Source organism: Daphnia magna, linkage group LG6 (assembly GCF_020631705.1).
Source record: "Daphnia magna isolate NIES linkage group LG6, ASM2063170v1.1, whole genome shotgun sequence".
Lineage (NCBI taxonomy): Eukaryota > Metazoa > Arthropoda > Branchiopoda > Diplostraca > Daphniidae > Daphnia > Daphnia magna.
In genome coordinates, this window is record NC_059187.1 from 9,081,896 (window position 1) to 9,102,048 (window position 20,153).

At 44.3% G+C, this 20,153-nt stretch overlaps 1 protein-coding gene across 1 annotated transcript in view; it reads right to left on the reverse strand.

Moving 5' to 3' along the window:
* LOC116924629 (teneurin-m) overlaps positions 1-20,153 on the reverse strand; it is a 56,658-nt gene that overhangs the window by 5,725 nt on the left and 30,780 nt on the right. The window contains 15 exon segments of the mRNA XM_045175324.1: positions 92-264; positions 344-756; positions 840-950; positions 952-1,057; positions 1,216-1,242; positions 1,531-1,814; positions 1,816-2,288; positions 2,392-2,586; positions 2,681-2,897; positions 2,986-3,263; positions 4,399-6,471; positions 6,890-7,093; positions 7,304-7,429; positions 8,132-8,303; positions 8,306-8,580. Of these exon segments, the coding sequence (XP_045031259.1) occupies positions 92-264; positions 344-756; positions 840-950; positions 952-1,057; positions 1,216-1,242; positions 1,531-1,814; positions 1,816-2,288; positions 2,392-2,586; positions 2,681-2,897; positions 2,986-3,263; positions 4,399-6,471; positions 6,890-7,093; positions 7,304-7,429; positions 8,132-8,303; positions 8,306-8,580 (5,127 nt within the window).

Sequence of the window (20,153 nt, forward strand, 5' to 3'; positions counted from 1 at the left end):
GCGCATTTGTCAGTTTCAGTTAGAGCTCGGTATATTTATATATAAATAAATAAATAAAATAAAATGAAATGAAATAAAATAAAATGTATACCTTCATGGAAATTATAACGATGATGGATGTCTAGGTTCCATCCGCCAATGTCTGAAATGCTCATATCATGACCGCTCAATTTGGTCGTCTGCACCTCCCACAAGACGTCGGGACAGGTGGTGTACTCGTAACCAACCTTGACTGTTGCCGTAGTCACACCGTAAACACGTTGCCTAAAGGAAATTAAAATGATTAAATCAGTTAGGCATTTAGAAATAAAAACGAATTTCAGTTAACAACGTTCAACTTTACCTGTAGACATTGAAGCGATTCCAAGCGTAAGTGTACTTGATGCCGGGATCGGCTTCAAATAGTTTTTCAAACAGGACACCTTCGATGGTGATTTTCAAATGGATGCGGCTAAGTGATGGCGGAATAACATCGGGAGTCAATTGCAATTGAATGGTCGATAGGTAACCAGCGCTTCGAGAGCTGTGGTAAACCAAATGAGCCCCAGTGCCCGGTACTTCCAGACTCTCCTGGACAACTTGCGATTCAGCTAAAATGGCGCTCTGAGCTGGACAGGATCCCTGGAAACCGTGCTTCCAGGTGGCTAGAACGACTGGTCTCATGGCGTCATAATCGTGAGCTTCGCACAGTACGCTGACGGCCGGAGCAGTTGAAACGTCTTCCGTTTTCATTGTTACCACGTCCAAAATGATCACCTACCGGAGCAGCGATTACGAAATTAGGTTGTTTTGTGTGTTCCAGTGGGTTTGCCCAAGGGAATAATTTGAACAGAACTCACCTCATTCCAGGGTACGTTGACTGTTCGCGATGTTGGCCGGAAAGGGGTGCGTCCGAAGTGAATGACGACCGAACCGCCTCCGTTCACCATCAGATCGAACCAGCCATCGTCTCCGCGTCAGCGTGAAACCTTCCAATGGATTGCTGCTGCTGACACGTACGCCAAAGAGCCCCAGTCCGCTAGCCGCCACAACCTTGCCTCGTACCACCGCCGATCGACTGTCAATAAATGATGAAGATTATATGCCATTGCCTGTGTTCACATTTGGTCACGCGACTATGCTCATCATTGCCAGAAGTTTGGACGAATAGAACAACTATAAGCTACACTATGTTAAACCGTAAAGCGTGCACAAAGATGTCGCATGCTACTGTACCTCGAATTGAAGTGACTCCAGAACATACTGAGCATGGAAAAAGACAAAAAAAAGGGACAATAGAAGATAACAATAAAGCCAAAAGTGATTAGTTGAGTTAATAGTGCGTTGTGTGTACGTTTTCGTTTTTGTTTTGAGTTAGTGTCTATAATTCCCAATGAAGTAACAAGCAAAAAAAATACAGCGAAAAGATTATGAAAAGCCGGAAAGGAACCACGCTCGATAAAAACCCTCCGATATTAAAAAGAATTAAGTATAGGCATCAATTGTTATGCTCCACAGTTTGTAAATTGAATGTTAGCGCGTCTCATTTACCTTTCATTGAACGCATCCTGTTTGGCGTAGCTTTGAAGACTTCCTTCTTCGATAAGGAATTTCATGCGCTCGTAGAAAGAAGCCGTTACGGCCGGTGGCTGTTTGCGCAACAGGATGTCGATGGGTTTGGGCGCCGTGACGCAGAACGGAGATTTCTTGCAGTGGCGAGTGGCGCAACAATCAGAGTCCTCGCAGTCCAAAAGACCGTCTTTGTCGTTATCTTTGCCATCGTCGCATTCCAGTTCCAAAGGGATGCTGCAATCCGGCCCTTCCCAGCCCTTTTTCGCAGCGACAGCTCCACCCACTTCCTTCAGTCGATTTGCATTGGCCTCGTTTGGAACAGTCGCGAGGGCAGCCCTCCAGAGTGCAGTGCTTTCCGTTCCAGCCGGTAACGCAAAGGCAAGTGCCATTCTTGCACTGACCGTGCTCGTTACATCTCGAATCGCAGAGTCGTTCTTGGCAGAATTCGCCCGTCCATCCTGGGTCGCAGACGCAAGCGCTAGCCTCGCACCTTCCATGTCCGCCGCAATTGATGCCGCAGGCCGATTTGGAACAATCGTCGCCCGTCCAACCGCTAGCGCAAACGCATTTATGTAGCTCCAAACTGAATGTGCCCTGAGCGCCGGAGCAATCGGGTAAGCACTGCATGGCGTCGCTGTCCACGAGGGCGCAATCCGGACCCTTCCAGCCTTTTTTGCACAAGCAAGTTCCGTCAACGCAAAATCCATGATCAGAGCAGGTGGGATGCGGGCAATCCACTAATAACATTTTTCAGCCAGAAAGAACATCAATTTAGCACATTTTTTTAAAATGATAAGCTGAGGAAATTGAAGGAAATTAAATCAAATCAAATATTATTACCGATATCGCAGAATTCACCCTTGAAGCCGCGTCCGCACAGGCATTTACCACCAGAACATTTTCCGTGGCCAGAACAATCCGGTACTTCACATTCATCGTGTTTCAAACTGCATTCACGGCCTTTCCATCCTGGATTGCATTGACATTGGCCGTTGATGTAGTCACCACGACCACTGCAGAGTACTGGACAAACACCTTTTGTTTGTTTTTCCAATGGACAGAAACATTTCGTGTTAATTGAATTGTTTGCTTTTTGTTTTGTTTTTCAAATCAAAAATCAAAAACTTACTTTCACTGCAATCGTCCCCGCCGAAACCGGATTTGCATTGGCATCGGCCCAAGATGCATTCGCCATTGCCGTTACATCCTCGTGGGCAGCTGAGAGTCATGTCACGGGCCAGCGAGATGAGACAGGTGGCCTCTTGAGGATCTCCATCATCGTTGTAAAGCGAAACGAACCAATGGCCAGGTTCCATGTAATGCAATACTTCCTTCTGTACCAAAGACTTGTTTTCCCCACCAAAAAATCAAATCAAATGGTAATGAGCAACAAACAAAACCATTTATGATCTCATTTTGAAAGAAAAAAATTACCGTGGAAGCACGTCTAGCTCGGCTCTTGTAGCCACTGATGATGTGCAGCATGTCGTAGTGGGTGTGCGTTGGCAGGGCGTTCCGGCGTCCGTAGAGTCCGAGACTAGCACTGCGGGGTAGGCCAAGCTCGAAGCGCACATAAGCCGCTTCCGAGTGGTAGAACTGCATGTTCCAGTAGCTGTACGGCGGTATGACGTTGGAAATCTTGTCGCCCAGTGTCACCTGGGCAAACGTCGTGCCGTCTGGTGGGAAACTACGAGCCGGAAACGTGTTGCTACCTATACTCATGAATGAAGTACACAAAGACAAACAGAAAAAAACAAAAAAACAAAAGAAACCATTATAAGTTTTACAAGATTTTTGTTTTGTTTTGTTTGCCAGTTTGCTTTTTGATAAGGAGCAAATAGAAAAAAAAGGTGAACCCGCTCCTCCCCCGCATCGGAAAGAAAAGGAGATCGTGCGCTTCCGGTGAGGGAGTAGGATACTTGTGTGTTTGTGTTCGGATGGACGAGCCGAGATTATAAAAGAGGGAGAGAGAGAGAGAGAAAGAAGAAGTTTTTTGTTTGAAAGAAGAAAAAAAAAAGACGAAGATAACGAAGAATAAATAGACAGAACATCTGACAAGTCAAAGACAGATAGCCCATCAGCGGTAGCAATTTTCTCCATCTGATCACAATAAAAAACAAGTCCAAAGTATGTAAGTATTATATGTGCGGAATAGCATGAAGAAGAGAGAGAGAGAAAGAGAAACAAAACAGGGTGTGTGTGTGTGAGAAAGAAAGAGAAACCAGAAGCGACGGAGCGGGTTCATTTACAATCAACATCCAAGTCTTTCTATGTAGACTTTGCAATCTTGTCAGTCCCGGCGGTGAGTAACGTACAGACGAGCCAACTATACGGAAAACAGTTCCATAAACAGCACAAACACAGCCGACACGCCTCGTCAAAAACATACGAAAAGAGAGAGAGAAGAGAGAGGGAGACGAATGGAAGAGTGCCAAAGTTGTGGAAGTAGGGATAAGAAGTGAGATTATGAAATAAAAACGGAGAGCAAATAGAAGAAGACGAGTCACTTGCCGGGGAAAAAAACACAAGTGTTGGTGTTTCAACACTAAAGCAGGGCATTCAAAAACATGTTTGAGGTTTGGGTTCCCAAGCGCTGGGCACAATTTAGATATTTCCCCAATTCAGCCGTGCGGAGCAATAATTTGAAGCCCATCCATTCGTCCACAAATTGCATAGCAGCGTCAAGATTCCCCCTTAGCATTCGCCAATTTTTTTTTTTTTTTTTTCAATCTCTCCCTCTTTCAATCGTAATCTGAAAACTCTTGCCAGGCATAGCACACAGCCCAGTCAGCCGGAATATGCCCCATTTTTTTTTTTTTTTTTTGAAATCCTTCTTCCTCCCCTCACCTTCTAGGATCAATATCGGAGGGATCATCTTAGTGGTAGTCGGAGTTGTGGCTGTTGTTGTTGTCGGAGTGGTTGTGGCTTCCGTCGGTACGATTGGCTTTGCCGTAGTGGTGGTAGTAGTGGTGGTAGTGGTAGTAGTGGTGTTAGTTAAAGCTTCTGTCATTACGCAGGCCGGAGGAGGTGGACAGCTGAGCGGGACAGGCTCGGGAATGGATTGGGTCACGAAGAGGGAAGTCGGTAGGGCATCGGTGGGCACAGGATCAGGGGTAGTAGTACTAGTGGTAGTAACAAGAGCGTCAGAAGGGCATTGACAATGGCATCCGGCGTTGTCTACATCGACAAAGGAGACGGTGGTGGTGGACTCGGGCGCAAAGATAGCCGACTGGACAACAGGGCCGCGATAGCTGATGACGTCCGGCGGCGCCCAGGGTGACAAGAGTTCTTCAGAAATATTGCCCGCCAGGCTGACTGAAAGGATCGAGGCATGGGAGGAGTCCATCACAACCCCATTAGCATCGTCAGTGACTGCCAAAGGCCTAGCCAGAGGCACAATCACCAACGGCCAAGTGCCGTTGACGCTCGGATCCGGCTCAATTTCATCGGCGTCCGGCGGAAGAGTGTCGTTAGTGACGTTCAACGGCGTCGACTGCGAAACATTAGCATTTAGACGACGGGGAATTTCAAGAGCGTGAAGAAAAGCCGATCCATCGCTTGGCGGGGCTGTTGGCCCACCACCAGCCTCGGTCGACCATAATCCGGCAACGTCATCATTTGCCGGCTGGATCGTGCTGACTTCATCGTCGGTCGGTAGAGGAGCACGGAGCGCGTGAGTCGGTGAAAGAGGCTCGTCAAGGAGCTTGAGCTTTAATTCGTTGTCGCCTCCGTTTGATGGATGAGACGGGCTGTCAGCAACGACATCCACCGCCGAATTGGATGTTGTTTTATTCATGGGAGGTCGGTGCGAAGGAGACGTGAGCTCCTCTTCGTGACGCAGCTGTGGCGCCGGGACGGGAATTGCCGTGCCGAAAGGATCCAACGGAACGATTTCGACGACGTGATCGTCGTACGCGAATTCCGTCGAAGTGTCGTCATCGTTTTCGTTCTCGTTCTCGCTCTCGGTCAGCAATAACAAATGCCCGCCGGCAATGGCAGTGGATTCCGCCGTTCGGTTGAATGATGAATCCGACGATCCAAGCGCAGTTATTATTGAGGTTGGCTGCAGCCGTTGTGTCGTCGGCCGATCTGGCTGCCGAGCGAAAATTGGACCAACAGCTGGACGAGGTGATGGCGTGGCAGTTGGCAGAAGAATAAGCGATTCGGCTACGGCCATTTCGGACGGAACCAAGTCATCGACAAAACCTCCAGCCGCCATGCCCGCATCGGCGTTCTTCTCCTCGTTCGGCTCAGCCGTAACGACTTTATCCGATTTCTCATTTTCCTTGTTGACAATGCCAGACTCTTTGTTATCGCCACTGCTCTCGAAAGCCTCGACGCCGTCGGCCGGCGTCTCCTCATTCTGCTGAGGCCGTTCCGATGGCGGCTGATCAGCCGCCATCATGCGCTGCTCTTGGGCTATCCAATCGCGCAGCATTTCCCAGATCACATCGTCGCCATCCTCCTCCTCCTCCTCCTGATGCTTATCGTTTTGATCACCTCGTCCTTTCTCTTTTGGCTGGCCGGCGGCCGCAACGTTCCGTTTCATCCGATGACTGTGCACAACGCGCAAGGGGGAAGCGGGGTAAGAAAAAGTGGGGAGTCGGACAGCGGTGGTGGGCAGAATGGGGATATTGGCTGAATGACGACGACCACGACCACGACCACGTCGCTGATTGAAAGCGACTAGACGAGCCAGCTGGACAAGTTGGCTCTGTTCTTGCTCGGAAAGACGGACATACGTGATAGAGGCTAAGGCGTTATTACCTCCATGATTGCCGATGCTGTTGCCGCTGCTCACGACGCTGCCGTTGACACCGTCGACGACCGTAGTCAGGTAACCGTTACTGTCCACGCCGCCGTCCACCATGACGGCGTGAGATTTGGCCGGCTGGGGTGGCCAGTTGACAAAGTGAGCCGCTACATCATCCAGGCGAATAAAAAGATAAAAAGACAAAAATAAATAAATAAATAAATAAATAAATAAATAAAAATAAGCGGAAAAAGGTCAGACGGGCAATCGATTGAGCTGTTGTCTTTCTTTCACAAAACCGGGAACAAACAGACAAAAGGATTCGTCACCGAGGTCACGATAGAGCACGAAAGAAAACAAAGTCAGGCGAGTGAACGATAGCCTTCCGTCATTGATACTAATGATCAGCCCCTTAAGGGGGGGACCTGTATCCTTAATCGATGGGATTTATCGTTCGTTGCCCAGTGGAAAACAAACAAGACAATGGATCCCCGTTGTTTTCAAATTTCTGCTTTTTTTTTTATGTTGCATCTCTTGGTGGATGTCGAGCAGGGGACTCGTGTGGGAATAATCAAATATGTATACCTGTTAGATAAGCGACGGCGGCAGCCAGGACGGCCGAAGTCAACATCAACAAGATGGCCGTGCACTTCCAGGAGCAGCGCGAAGAGAAGCTGAGGCTCTTCCGCAATCCACCTACACCGCCCATGACGTTCCGGCTGTGTGGGCTGGTAGGGCTGAAAAGACTCGACTGCGGTCGGACGCCGGACATTCTCAGTAAACACCTACACCCATCATCATCATCATCATCCAGTAATCAAACAACCCACACACACACAAACAAATGGATTTTCTTTGATTAGTCGATCAGAAAAAGATGGCGGAGCAAAGTTACGATAAGAGATTGGGGGGGGTGGGTGATAGGGTTGAGAAAGCTGCAATGGACGGGGATGATGGATTCGATGGAAAACCAATTGGAAAAAGCGGAGCCATTACCGGTCGGGTTGTGCTGCTGCTGCTGCTGTTGCTGTTGTTGTAGTTGCTGCTGTTTCATGTCGTTATTACTCTTGGTCGGACTGCCGGCCAAATTGTGTTTGTAGTCCAGCGTAGAGTTCTTGGGCAGGTCTGTGCAGTTCGTAATCGAATCCCAGAAAGACGAGGAGAAAAAAGAAAAGAAAAAAGGGAGACAAACAAGAATAAGAAGGACATTAGAAAGACATTAGCGACACACACGGCAGTCTGTTATTTCTCTCGAGTTGGTGTTGCCGACTTTATTTAAATGATGTACCACCACATGAAGGCTATCCCTCCCCCAGTCTCTCTCTCATTTCGTTTGCGTATTAGCGCGTTTAGCCCATTCCGACGTCAACGCCGCTTTCTAAACCAGACTGAGCCGTAAAAAATAAAAAGAGCGCGACGGCATCCGGCCGAACCAACGACAATAAAAGCGAGACGGGCAAAATGCGGAGAGACAGAGACAAATAAACCAATGAATACCGTCCACATAAAAATAAAAACAACAACAACAAAAACATAACCGAGAGAATGGAGGAGACGGTCTCTGGCGGAGAGGCAAAATGCCAGAAAACGGGCACCCCAAAGTTATTGCCTGGTATGGCCGTTTTATTCGCTAGATCAGTTTGATCCGCGTTCTAATGCGACGCAAAAGAAAAGCAAGAAAAGCAAGAAAAAAAGGAGCGTAAAATGGTATACGCCCGTTTCTCAATGGCCAAACGCATAAAACAAAGTGGACAGACGGACAAGCGACGAACCGGAAAACGGAACCGACAGCCGTGAAAAGAAAAAGGGGATCAACGTTTTGATTACCGGCAGGAATAAATTTGGAGCTGCAAGGCGCCTGTTTGAGTAGAGTTGTGGGATCGCTGTCCATCTCGTTGTCCATGACATCTTTTGTGCTAAAACTGTTATTGGCCACATGGTGCGGATGCTGGACACCGTAGCCGGAGAGGTGCGGATGGATGGCATGGTGGGGCGGCGTGTAGGCGGCAGTTGGTAATGCGGGACGTGCTGCGCCATCATCATTGCCGTGCGATGCGGATACGTCGATCCGCTCGACGAAGAGGATGACGACACCAGGGTCGTCATGCCCGTCGACGACGGATGTCCCATTTGGCGGCCATTCAGGCGGCCCATGCTGCTACTGTTTGTACCTCTCGATGGAGGCGTCTGATATTGTTGTTGTTGATGTTGCGCGGAAATGTGATCATCCAAGTTGTGATCCTCCTCGTCTTCGTCGTCCAACACCAAAAGTCCAACTAAAATTTTATTTTTTTTTTTCAAAAAGTGGAGGAAAACAAACAGAGATGTAGTTGTTGTTGTCATTGGATCTTGCAATTTTTTATTTTTAATATTTTTTTTTTTAGGGGGAGGTAAGCTGAATCCGCTTTGTTCTGCTTATTTATTTTTTTTTTGCGATAGATCCGAATCGATAAAATCCCTCCCTTCCCCTCCGGTGGTGGAAAGGAAGAGAGATGCAACTCACTCGGAATATTGCATGCGAAATGATCTTAATAATAATTCCACGTACATAATTCTAGGAAAAGTACTAAGCGCAAGAACAGTAGCGAATATCATTAACGAGTCTCATTATAAGCTTGCACACACCCTACTTCACCCGATCCTTCAACGATGACTGCCAAAAATAAAAACTCATCATCGTACACGGAGAAGGTCAGAGTGCGCGGCAGGCGACCGTAAAAGGTTAGAAAGATCGTCGAACAAAACAAAAAAAAAGGTTGGATCTCTTCTTTCGCATCACGACGGGACAGTGTGTCACGGCTCTTGTCTAATTATTAGACGTCACCGGCTATATCGTGCGGCACGCTACGGATGCGCATCAATTTCATGGCAAGCGCGGCAGATCGATTTCGTTTATCCCTTAACGGTTGATGATCCTATCATGCCCAAATAGCCTTTCATACAATTTTCTATATCCATACGGCATTTGTCGTCCACGATGTAAAATGAAACAACGTGGTGCGTGACCGGCATTTTCTTTTCTTTTTTTGCTGTTGAAAAATGAGGGATCACTTTCGTAGCAGATCTCTAGGATTTTTGTGCGTTGTTGATATAAAAAAACTAAACTAAAAGAATAATAAAAATTAAAACAAAAAAATTGCGAGGAAAAGGAGAAGCAAATGTCGATAAAGGGAAAAGGCGTTCAAGTTGAAGCTGAGGAAAATCCATAGCGAAAAAGGACGAAGAAAGAAGAAGAAAAAAGGAAGAGGCGGAACGAGAACAAGCCGAAGCGTGGGAGAGTGCGCAGCAGGAGATCTGGGTCTGGCGCTTATTTGAAAGGCGTGGATTTGACACTGTCAAAGTATTAAGAGAGGCGACGCGTGGAATGGAACGAAAAAGAAAAAAGAAGCCCATCTCATTCTTCTTGAAAGGTGCAAACACACACACACACATATACAAAAAGGGACGAAAGTTTAACTAACAAAAAAGAAAAAGAAAAGTTGAACATGAACGCAAAAAAAAAGAGTAGACGAAATCAATAGCGGTCAACTTTGAGCGGTCGAAGGCGTTCCCTTCTCCCCCCCCCATTCTTTCAACAACAAAAAAAAAAGAAATACTTTTGAAGTAACCGTACACACAGAATGTTGACTCAGTGGGCTTCTCCCGAGCATTTGGCAGTTTCGTATATTTTTCTTCTTTTTGCTTCTTTAACATTTGCTTTTGATCTATTTTTTCCCCGTTAGTAAGGGTGTGCTAGAAAATGGCTAATAAATAGAGAACTGCCAAGCACGTTGGACAAGTTGAAGTGGCACACTCGACTCTCGATCGCTGAGCTGTGTGAGCTGGTCGTCAGTGAAGACTTCCGCTCTCCGAAGAGGCAGCGAGAGAAAGAGAGAGAGCTAAGAAAATAACGTTACTCTGGAACAATATTTGTCCGAGTTGGGTGGAGTGTTTTAATCCCGTGTTATTGAAGACCTGCATGCAGACGTACAACGTTGTGTGTGTGTGTGACACGTTTGGGGAAGCGAATCACCAAAGAGCTGGAATAGTTTTCAGAGGCGGAAGCCATTCTCACACTGGGATCTCTTTTGCACACACATCAGACACACAACATAGACACGTAGAGAACAGAGGCAAAAGACTCGAGCGACATTTGGACACTCGACACTCGTTCCATCGCAATATATACACACACGTGGAAAGGCGAAATGAGTGAGAGGCCAAACCCACTTGAAGCGAATTTCGCCACGGGTGACAAGAAAAATAAATAGCCAGACGCGTTTCCTGACCAAGGGCGCGCTCTCTTTCCGTCCCAATCAATAACAACAAGCATCGACAGCGGGAAGCACGCACACACACACACACACACACACACATACAAAAAATAAATAATAATAATAAAAGACTTTCACTTTTTAATCAATGATTTGCTTCATAGAAAAGATTGATGATAAAAAAAAAAATGAAAATCACGATTAAACGCAGATCAAAGGGTAAACTGATTTCTCTATGAACTGAATTTTAAACATTCATTTAAACGCAATTTTGTGTGTGTGTGTGTGTGTGTCTTGTTGTCGTTATTTGGCAGATGATGGAGCGTTTTCGACGTGATCTCATTTCTTTCATTTTCGCTTGGACTCTCGCTTCACGCCAAGGCCTCCATTCATGAATGAACATTCGTGACCACCTTCGCTCTCTTTTAACTTATTTTGTGTGTGTGTGTGTGTGTTCCACTTGACTGCACACTCCCAGCACTCGATACAGCGACATCGATCAAAAGATAGACAAGAGTAAGAGAGCTATTCTTGGATAGACTACAGTCTCGTCCATGGCCCAAAAAAAGAAAGAAATAAAAAAAAAGTCGAGATCAGCGTCTCTCGGGGAGCACTTTCACGGCAGATTGGTCGCGCCCCCCCCCCCCTTTCTTCAATACTCTCTCTCTAGCATTGAGATAGGCACACTGTACTACTAGTACTATACAAGTATCACCACGGGGAAGCCAAAGGCAATCCAAAACATATCCCCGAAAAGAAAAAGAAAAATTGTTCTTTAATTTTTCTTCTTTCTTTCTTTATTTTTCTCAAGCGGAGGCGGAGGGCGCGCACGAGTCGACGTTTGCGAGCCATCAATCTGTCACTGAAGAAGACAAGCGGCAAAGACAGTGACTGAGTCGACTGATTAATAGCAGGAGAGCATTAAGATAGAAGGGCGGAAAGTGCACAACATAAAAATCAACGTTAAAAAAAAATGAAGTACAAATAAAAAACATAAAAAAATAAACACCTTTTGAATATTACAAGAGTGAATACCATATGGGATATGTTTTAATACAAATATTTCTATGATATCAGCTGGTGGCGTTCAACGAAACGTTGAACCCCATCCCGTTTTGGAGGGGTTGGGCGCTTTCGTGCATCGGCCTTTAATAAGAAAATGGACGACGACAACAACAACAACATCGTTCGGGGAGGAATAAAAACGAGTGTGGCGACAACTTGCGCCATCAGGTCGTAAAATATCGGAGACAGAAAGAGAAAAGAGCGGATCGTTGTCACCCGAGTAGAGTGTACAAATCAAGTGGAGACGCGCAATTAAAAAGAGAGAACGGACGGGGGGGAAAAGGAGGGCCGTCTCCTGTTTTTTCTCGTGCTAACTAAGGTGGAGGTCCCTGCCATACCCCTTTTTATTTGGCATATTTATACGAGTTACATGTTTTATACTTGATGTACACACACACACACACACTAGACGATGGATGGCCCTATCAACATCCACTCTCTTTTTTTCCAAAATAATTCGCCTTTTATTTTTAAAGAATTTGTTTTCTTCTTTTGGGTATTTCATTTTTTTCTTTTTTCTTCTTCTTTCAACTAGAGTGAGACAGAAAGAGTTCTTACAGAGTCCACACCCAAAGCGGTTGGGAGCAATTCGCTTTGCTTTGACGATGGCGCCGTGTGATAATGGGCACACGCAGTTTCCCGGGTTAGCTAACCAAAAGAATAAGAAAAAAAAAGAATGTGGAGGGACATGAACGAGGTATTATAGTTAGGCTATCATTAATCGCTGTAATTCAATGTTGTTGTTGTTGTTGTGTATAAACCCCAGCAAGAGATCTTGCAGTGTGGAAAAAAATAAAATAAAATAAAGAATAAACTTTGAGTTTTATTTTGTGCAAAGTCATGATGGAATTATAACCGGCTGCTGCGCCATCGACCCAACTCTCTCCCATTCGGATGCGGTTGGCGTTTCAGAAAGACCAACAACAACAACTCCCTTTCTAACTTTTGATCCAAGTATTTTTTATTTTTTATTTTTTTTCCCCCTCTCCTTTACCCAACACATTTAGGAAAAGAAGAGGCAAATGTAGTCGATCAACCCCAATATTCACGACGATGCGGATGTTAGAGCGGCGCAGCTGATGAATTTCACGTTGCGACGACTCCGGCAAACGGAAACCACAACAGAAAAAAGACGACGATCGCATGGCGCTCTATATAAGCTTCGTTAGCTAATGGCTTCTGGCTCGGATGTGTATACAATAACATATCTGTCATCCATCCATCGGGCGGAGAGAGAGAGAGAGAGAGAAGTGTACAGAACGCGTTTGCACCACACACACACACACAATATCAAAACCTAGCCAACACACACACATACACACAGAGAGAGAGAGAGACACTTTGGAAAGGGAGGCAAAGCAGACAACACTGTCACGATCGATATATAGAAGGAACGGTTGCGGGATTGGCATCATTTCCGGCTGAAGCTCTCACGAAATCCGGAATCTCTTGACTCTTCTCCAATTTTGTTGTGTTTGTTTTGTTTTTTTTTTCTTTTCCCCTCTTCTTATTTTCTTTGTACATGTGGATGTATAGTTTCTCATCCAACAGAGTCTCTCTCTCTCTCTCGTCTTATTGGAGCACTACTTTTCCCATCCTACCCCCTTTATAAATAGGTATACTTTATACCTACAACAATTGCGTATTGATTTCTACGCATCCAGCAATGGATTATAATCGATCCGTCGACTTCCTTCAACTCTTTCTACTTTTCCTTCTTTCTATTTTCTTGCCAGTCGGTACGGTACGTTTCATCAACAAACAACAGCCCCTCATTTCATTTTCTTTCACCCCCTTCCCCTCCCCTCCCCCCAAAAAAATATCAACAACGAACACCGGAAGAGACTCGCAGCCGCATTTGTTTTTCTTACACTAGCGGTGTGCTCCGGAGTAAAAGGGTCTCACTCTCAAAACTTCCTCAACTCTTAGTCTGAGCAGTTGGCCCCGCATTCTTATCTGTTGTGTCCCACGGTTGCCAATATTTGCGTACCCCAAATAAGAAAAAAAAATAAATAAATAAAGAAAGAAGAGGTCCCAAAAAAAAAGGAGAGAGGACCCCCCCCTGTCGGTGCGTGAGAGACGGATTGGGGGTGTACAGGTCTGCTGCGCATTCTGCATTTGAGGCTGGCAAGACAAACAGCAGAGCTCGTCACTCGGCAGGGAAGAGTCGGACGCGAGATCAATTGATCAAAACAGTGAAACGTTGGAACAGGAAAGAGACGAGAAGACGACGGGACAAGTGGAGGGCCAAAGTCTACATAGACGTGTACTACCACAACTAGAACTCGTCCCCCCCCCTTTAAACACACACACACACACTGGGGGTCTGAGGTCTTTTCACGAGTCCCACGTCTTGTTGGTTTATGGAAATGGTTCGTAGCCCGTGTTTTCAACCCTGTTTTAAACCCCAAATTTCTGTATGACAAAGTACACACACACACACACGCACATATCGATGCTAACTACTAGTTGGTACTACCCCACAAGCTCTTCTCGCACCGGGGGACTGTGAAGAAAAAAAAAAGGGGGGAAACTGCACATCGTGACATGTTTTTCAAGTCAAAGAAGAAAAAAATCCCACAAAATTCGTTTCAGTGCTGATCTGTCTCTTTGAAATCTCTCATCTTCTTTTCCTTGTTTTGTTTTTGAAGGGAAAAACGGCGAGAGCTTCAACTAATTAAATAAAGGGGGAAAATAAAGAAAGGTGTTTGGTTCCTTATTGGCTAAAGAACAGACAGACATCCCTTTAAAAACGAAAGGGCGACGTGTGGGGAGAAGAGGGCCGGATACAATGTGGAGAAGGCCACGCACAAGAGACAAGAGAGAAAGTGATCTCACAGCGGGGAGTTGTCTCCTGTACACGCTCGTCCGTCCAGCACACAATCCACACATTCCGGCCCGTTGCTTCAATATAGTTGGCTGGGCTTTACTTAAAAAAAAAGAATGAAGACGAGAAACCTCATCGACGCCGACAGGAAACGGAACGGAACTAAATGGACGGAAAGATATCGGGAACCGGAACAAATGCAATTTAATGATCCGTGTTCAGAGAGAGAAGAAGAAGAAGATGAAAAAAAAAAAAAGGGCCTACAGAATTTTTCATGTCGCCGAGTGAAAGAAAAATCTCATTAAGGATGTACTGGAACAAAGAGCAGAGGGTTTGATGGCCGGTCTATGAACGTCTGCATAAACAAGCCCAGCTCGTTAAAAATGATTTTTTTTTTTTCCTTAAAAAAATTTCACGCGTCCCTTCCGTCGCCCGCGGCAGAACGTTCACATGTAATGGTAGTTTTTTTTTCATTTTCGCTGCAATTACAAATGGATGTGTGTTGGTGTTTCAAGTGATGGTATTTTCTTTCTTTCCCCCCGTCGTAAGTTTAATCTAACAAGATGTGATTGCCAGAGTAGAGAGAAATAAAAAAAAACGACTGGACTTTAGAGAGCAGATCCATCTTGTTTGCAACGTACGTTTCGAGTAAACACATGTCTGCGCGTGAACGTTCCTCCTTGTCCACTACGTTCATAGACTCGTCCATTTTTCTTTTCCTTGAAAACATGTTGGAATTGGAACTCTTTTTTTTTTTTTTCATCTGTTTTGTTTTTCTTAACGCAATCGAAAAGCAAGAAATTGATGATGGCCGTTTGTGATGTTGTCGATCATCCATCACTGATGAATCACGGACTTTTTCTTTTCTTTTTTTTTTTTTATTTAACAGTTGAGGTCGTAGATGACGAGGGAATTTTTTCCCCCTTCCATCAGACAGTCACATACCTAAAGGAGAGTTGGATGATGGAACGTTGCTGGTCAAGCCATAACTACAGGCATTTTTTAAAAAACAAAGACTCAGTTTTTATTATTATTATTATAGAGTTGCCTGGACGCCTTGAAAACGGGGTTGATTGAAGAGACAAAAAAAACAAACAAATGAAGAGAGTCGAGTCAGGTTTGAAAGGTGGGAACTTTGCGCAAGGATCGCTCAAGGCACAGACTGATGAATGCGTCGCGAAAACATGCCGTTCTTGTCCTTCAGAGTTGACAAACAAAATGTTCCTCGTCGCCGGTCTAAAGATCATTTTTTATCATTTTCGATGTAACAAAACAGCAAGGCAACAAATGGGCAGAAGCCAAACGTGCAATAGCAAACAAATGAGTCGGGAACTTTGCGGGGAAAGAACAAAAAAACAAAAACGTCTCCGCTGGATGTAACACGCAGCGTAGATATCAATCGATAAATATCAAGAAGAAGAAAAATCTTTTGCCAGCCCTTCCCATCTTGTGTTTTTTGGCCCCGTCTCATAACTTTCCAACGATGGATGGATTGAGCAGATCGGATAAATGAGGCAAAACAAACCCAAATGGTTTTTCATGAAAACAACAAAAAAAAAAAATAAATAATAGAAGCGCTGGTCGTAAAAGTGCCAATATTTTCTATTTATACATTTTTTTTTTAGCTTTTGTCGGAGAAGAAAGAAAGAAAGAAAAAATAAATAAATAAAATTGACGGAGCCCACCCAACAGAAACAACAAGACGCGGGGGCCCCAAAACAGCAGATGAAAAGCAGCCAGGGGTGGGAAACGGTTGTCTCACTGGCTCGTTACACACAAGACACACACACCCAAACGTTTCGAGAAAGATGATATCTCATCTATGCCGTGCACAGCATATGCCTTTCGTCTATTTGATTTACCTCCCTACTTCTTCTTCGGCGGGACGATGTTGTTGATACAAACAAGAGAGAGACAGAGACAGACAGGAAACAAAACATTGGGAAATCAATGTCGAAGCGTCACACACAAGAAAGGGGCCGAGGATCTTTCCTTTTTATTTTATTTATTTTTTATCGACGCGTCGAACGCGCGACGTCTTGATTATAACCAAAGGCAAAGACGACGACAACATGAAAAACGCAGGGAGATGTACGAGCTATCATAGATATAAACCCACACAAAGATAGGACCTGTGTGTGTGTGTGTGTGTGTGTGTGGGGGTGGGGGTTATTTCAATACATTCAATGGCCGTCTCTGTGTCAGCTGCTGCCGTGCCACTGGAGATCGGGTGCAGAGTTAACAGAAGAAAAAAAAAACACAACCAGCTGGACCCGATATATATGCTAATCTAATGGGCCTCCTTGTAAGGCACTGAGTAAAATCTTTTTTTTTTTCTTTTTCTTGTTTCTTTTCATTTCGTGTTTGTGTCAGTCTTTTTTTTTTTTTTTTTTTTAAGAAAAGAAGAAGAAAATTTGGGCATTTCTGATTCGGTTTGGCCACGTTATAAGTCAAGGGGTTTGGTCGTCTGATCAGGTGTTACGAGACAGCGATGAAAAGGGTTTTTAAACAAGAAGAAGAAGAAGGAAAAAAAAGAGAGAGAAACGGTAATGAATCTGTCGATTGATAGGAGAGAGAGAGAACTAGATTTCCCAGCAGGTTATCAAGGTACAAAACACGCCATCGAAAAACGTGTTGTGTTTTCTTTTTCTTCTTCCCCTGTTGTATGTTTGCGTCTTGTCCCATCCATCAATCGCAGGTCTTTTCCTTTCATTATTACATTGCCTTATTCAAACCGTTTCATTTCGTTCCCTTAATCGCCTATCCGTTTTCCCCAAACGTTGTGTAAATCGGGCTCGAACGATCGTAAAGCGATGCGTTTAAAAGAAGAAATTCTTTTTCAAATGAAAACAACAAAAACTTTGGGAGAACAAGAAAATAAAATAAAAGAGTGTTCTTAAATAAGAGAAGAAGAAGAAAAAAAAAAGACGCCAACCGATCGGAATCTCTTTTTTCTCTCTTTATCTCCGCTTTTTCTCTCTCTCGTGCCCAGATGTTTCTCTCCTCTTTAATGTCCGGCAATAAAACGAAATAAAATAAAGAATAAAAAAAAAAAAGGCGAAGGGAGGGAGACGTCATCGATGTACAGCAAAAGGGAAAAAGAAAAGAAAAAAAACTGATCTTCATCGTTATAAAATAAAAATAAAAAGGCCAAATGCTATGTGCCTTTTGTCAACCTAGACACAGCCGGGAAAAAAAAAAAATATCAACAGCAGCTGTTTGACAACGACATCAAATCAGGAATTCGGACGTCGGGAGTGATCCGTCCGGCCCGTAAACAAAAAACCGGGACGTATCAATGAAAAAAAAAAAAAAACCAATCTCCCTTTTTACATCGATTTATTTATTTATGTTTTACCTTGTACTTTTGGCAGGGAATCCGTCCTCTTTGACACTGTCCAAAATGTAAGAAATCCCAGATTGTTCAATATATCGTCAACGATCAACATGGAACAACACACAATCTCATCGAAGAACAAATAAACAAATAAATAAAAAAAAGGACTGGAATCACACTAACGAATTTTCTCGTTTTTTTTTTTAAACTAAAACCACACACGTCCATCCAGCTCGGCGTACGGCAATAGACTGAATGTTGCGAGAAACCCCACGGCCGGATTTTCCTTTTTTTTTTTTTCGCCCCCCCCACCACCACCTCTCTTCCAACTATAGCGCCGTGGTTTGTGTGTTCCAGCGCAGCAGCACTTTCGTTCTCTCTCTCGCCCTGCGGGGTAAAAAGGGCGGATACACGCCAGAGAAAGAAGAACTCTTCTCCAGCCCCCGCCAACCCGCAATATCCTTTTAAGAATACGTGCGTACAGAGACACGGAACATTTGACCGCAGAAACAACAACTCATATACGACGACAATGCTATTACTCTATGGCAGTTAAGACTGTAAAACCATATTACATTTTCCTCTTTTTTTTGTGTGTGTGAAAAGACCGACTTGGCTATTTTCTTTGCCCCCTTCAAACAAAAAAATAAAATATTATCAAGATGGAAGGGGAGAGAAAAAGAAAAGGAGTTTTGGCGCGGCGGGGAGATTGGATTGGAAGAACGGCTGGTAGACAAGAAGGAGGCAATAGCATATCCTATATACTCCCGTAGAGAGAGAGAGAGCGCACAGACACACAAATGTTCCATTGCGAGAGGAGCGAGGCAGAAAGGATGAAGAGCGTAATCCTTGCGATGGCTCCTGGGTTCCGGCGAAGAATAGAGAACGGGGGGGTCATCGACAAAAAAAAAAGAAAAGACGACGACCAAGAGTCTTAAGTTTTTACAGAGACAAGAGTAAGAGACACACACACGCAGTGAATGGGATATGTTGTAGTATTTTTTTTTTTCTGTCGTTGGATATGGATGGCACTGCTAGAAAGAGACTCTCTTTCTCTTAGTGTTGAAAGACACTCGTTTTTGTGTTATGTCACGGACCGGCAGTTTTCCATGAAACAAACTCTAAATCCCCACCCCCCTTTTCACCTTCTTAAATAAAAAAAAAATTTTTGTTTTGTTTGTTATCTTCTTCTATTCTTTAAAACTTTTACGGATATTAGTCCGTGAGCTTCTTCCTAGACACAATGACACAAGATCTTTACAGCTACGAACAAGTTTTTTTTTTTCCCCTTTTTCAAACTAAAATTTCCCACCACAAGGAAGAAGAAAAAAAAACCGGACAGAGAAAGAGCGGAAGAAGAAAAAAAGGAATTGAACATTGATGGACCAGCTACAATAACAACAACACCTGCGTGCGCTTTGCGTACACACACATTGGTCCCATTGCCGGCCATTATCCCACACACAGCATCTTCCCGCTATATCCCCTTTAAAGATGTACAAGTACAATGCAATGCAATACAATCATGTGGAATGTTAAGTGGAAAATACTTTGCTCCGGTGAGCTGCTGGTGATAGCTAAGGAATGCTCTTTCCTTTCCTTCCCCCCTGTTCCCCCCTTCCCCCTTACACACACTAACACGTCAGGTTTTATTATTTCTTTTTTTCGCTCCTCGAGTCCTCATCATCTACCCTGATTTGCCCAGGTGCTATTGTGCATCTCTGGATGTGAATTCATTTAAATTTCTAACAAAAAAAGGAAAGGGGGGTAGCACTTCACAAGAAAAAAGAGAGTCCATTAATGAAACATTTTTCTTCTTCTAAAAAATACTTTTTAGAGACCACCAAAGTTCCTCCCTTCACATTTCGTCGACAATTGAAATAGACTCAGCCAACAAAGTAGTTCATCATAAAATGAAAAAAAAAAAGAGAGAAGACGGACAGGCAGACGGGCATGTACCTATTTTCATAAAGGATTACTCCGTTCAATAACTAACTCTCCAATAACCCAAGAATGTGTGAAGGAAAAATTCGAGCACAATTTCATTCATAAAATAAAGAATTCAAAAGAAAAATTTGAATCGAGGACGCCATCATGTGATGGCCACGTGACTGTTCCTCTTGGATGATTGAATCCAATTTTTAGAGGGGACTTTATGGACGGAAGTGATATGTAAAATAGACACACACACACAAAAAAGAAGAAGAGGCTAACGTTCAGCCCGGATGGGGGAGGACGATCAGCATACAAAGAAGATGACACGCTTTTGAAAAACACATTCGGTTTTGTTCCAATCTCGTTGGTTCCCAACATCTAAATTTACTTTTCGTGGCGGACCTGTTTCGTATCGATATTACAATGCCAGCC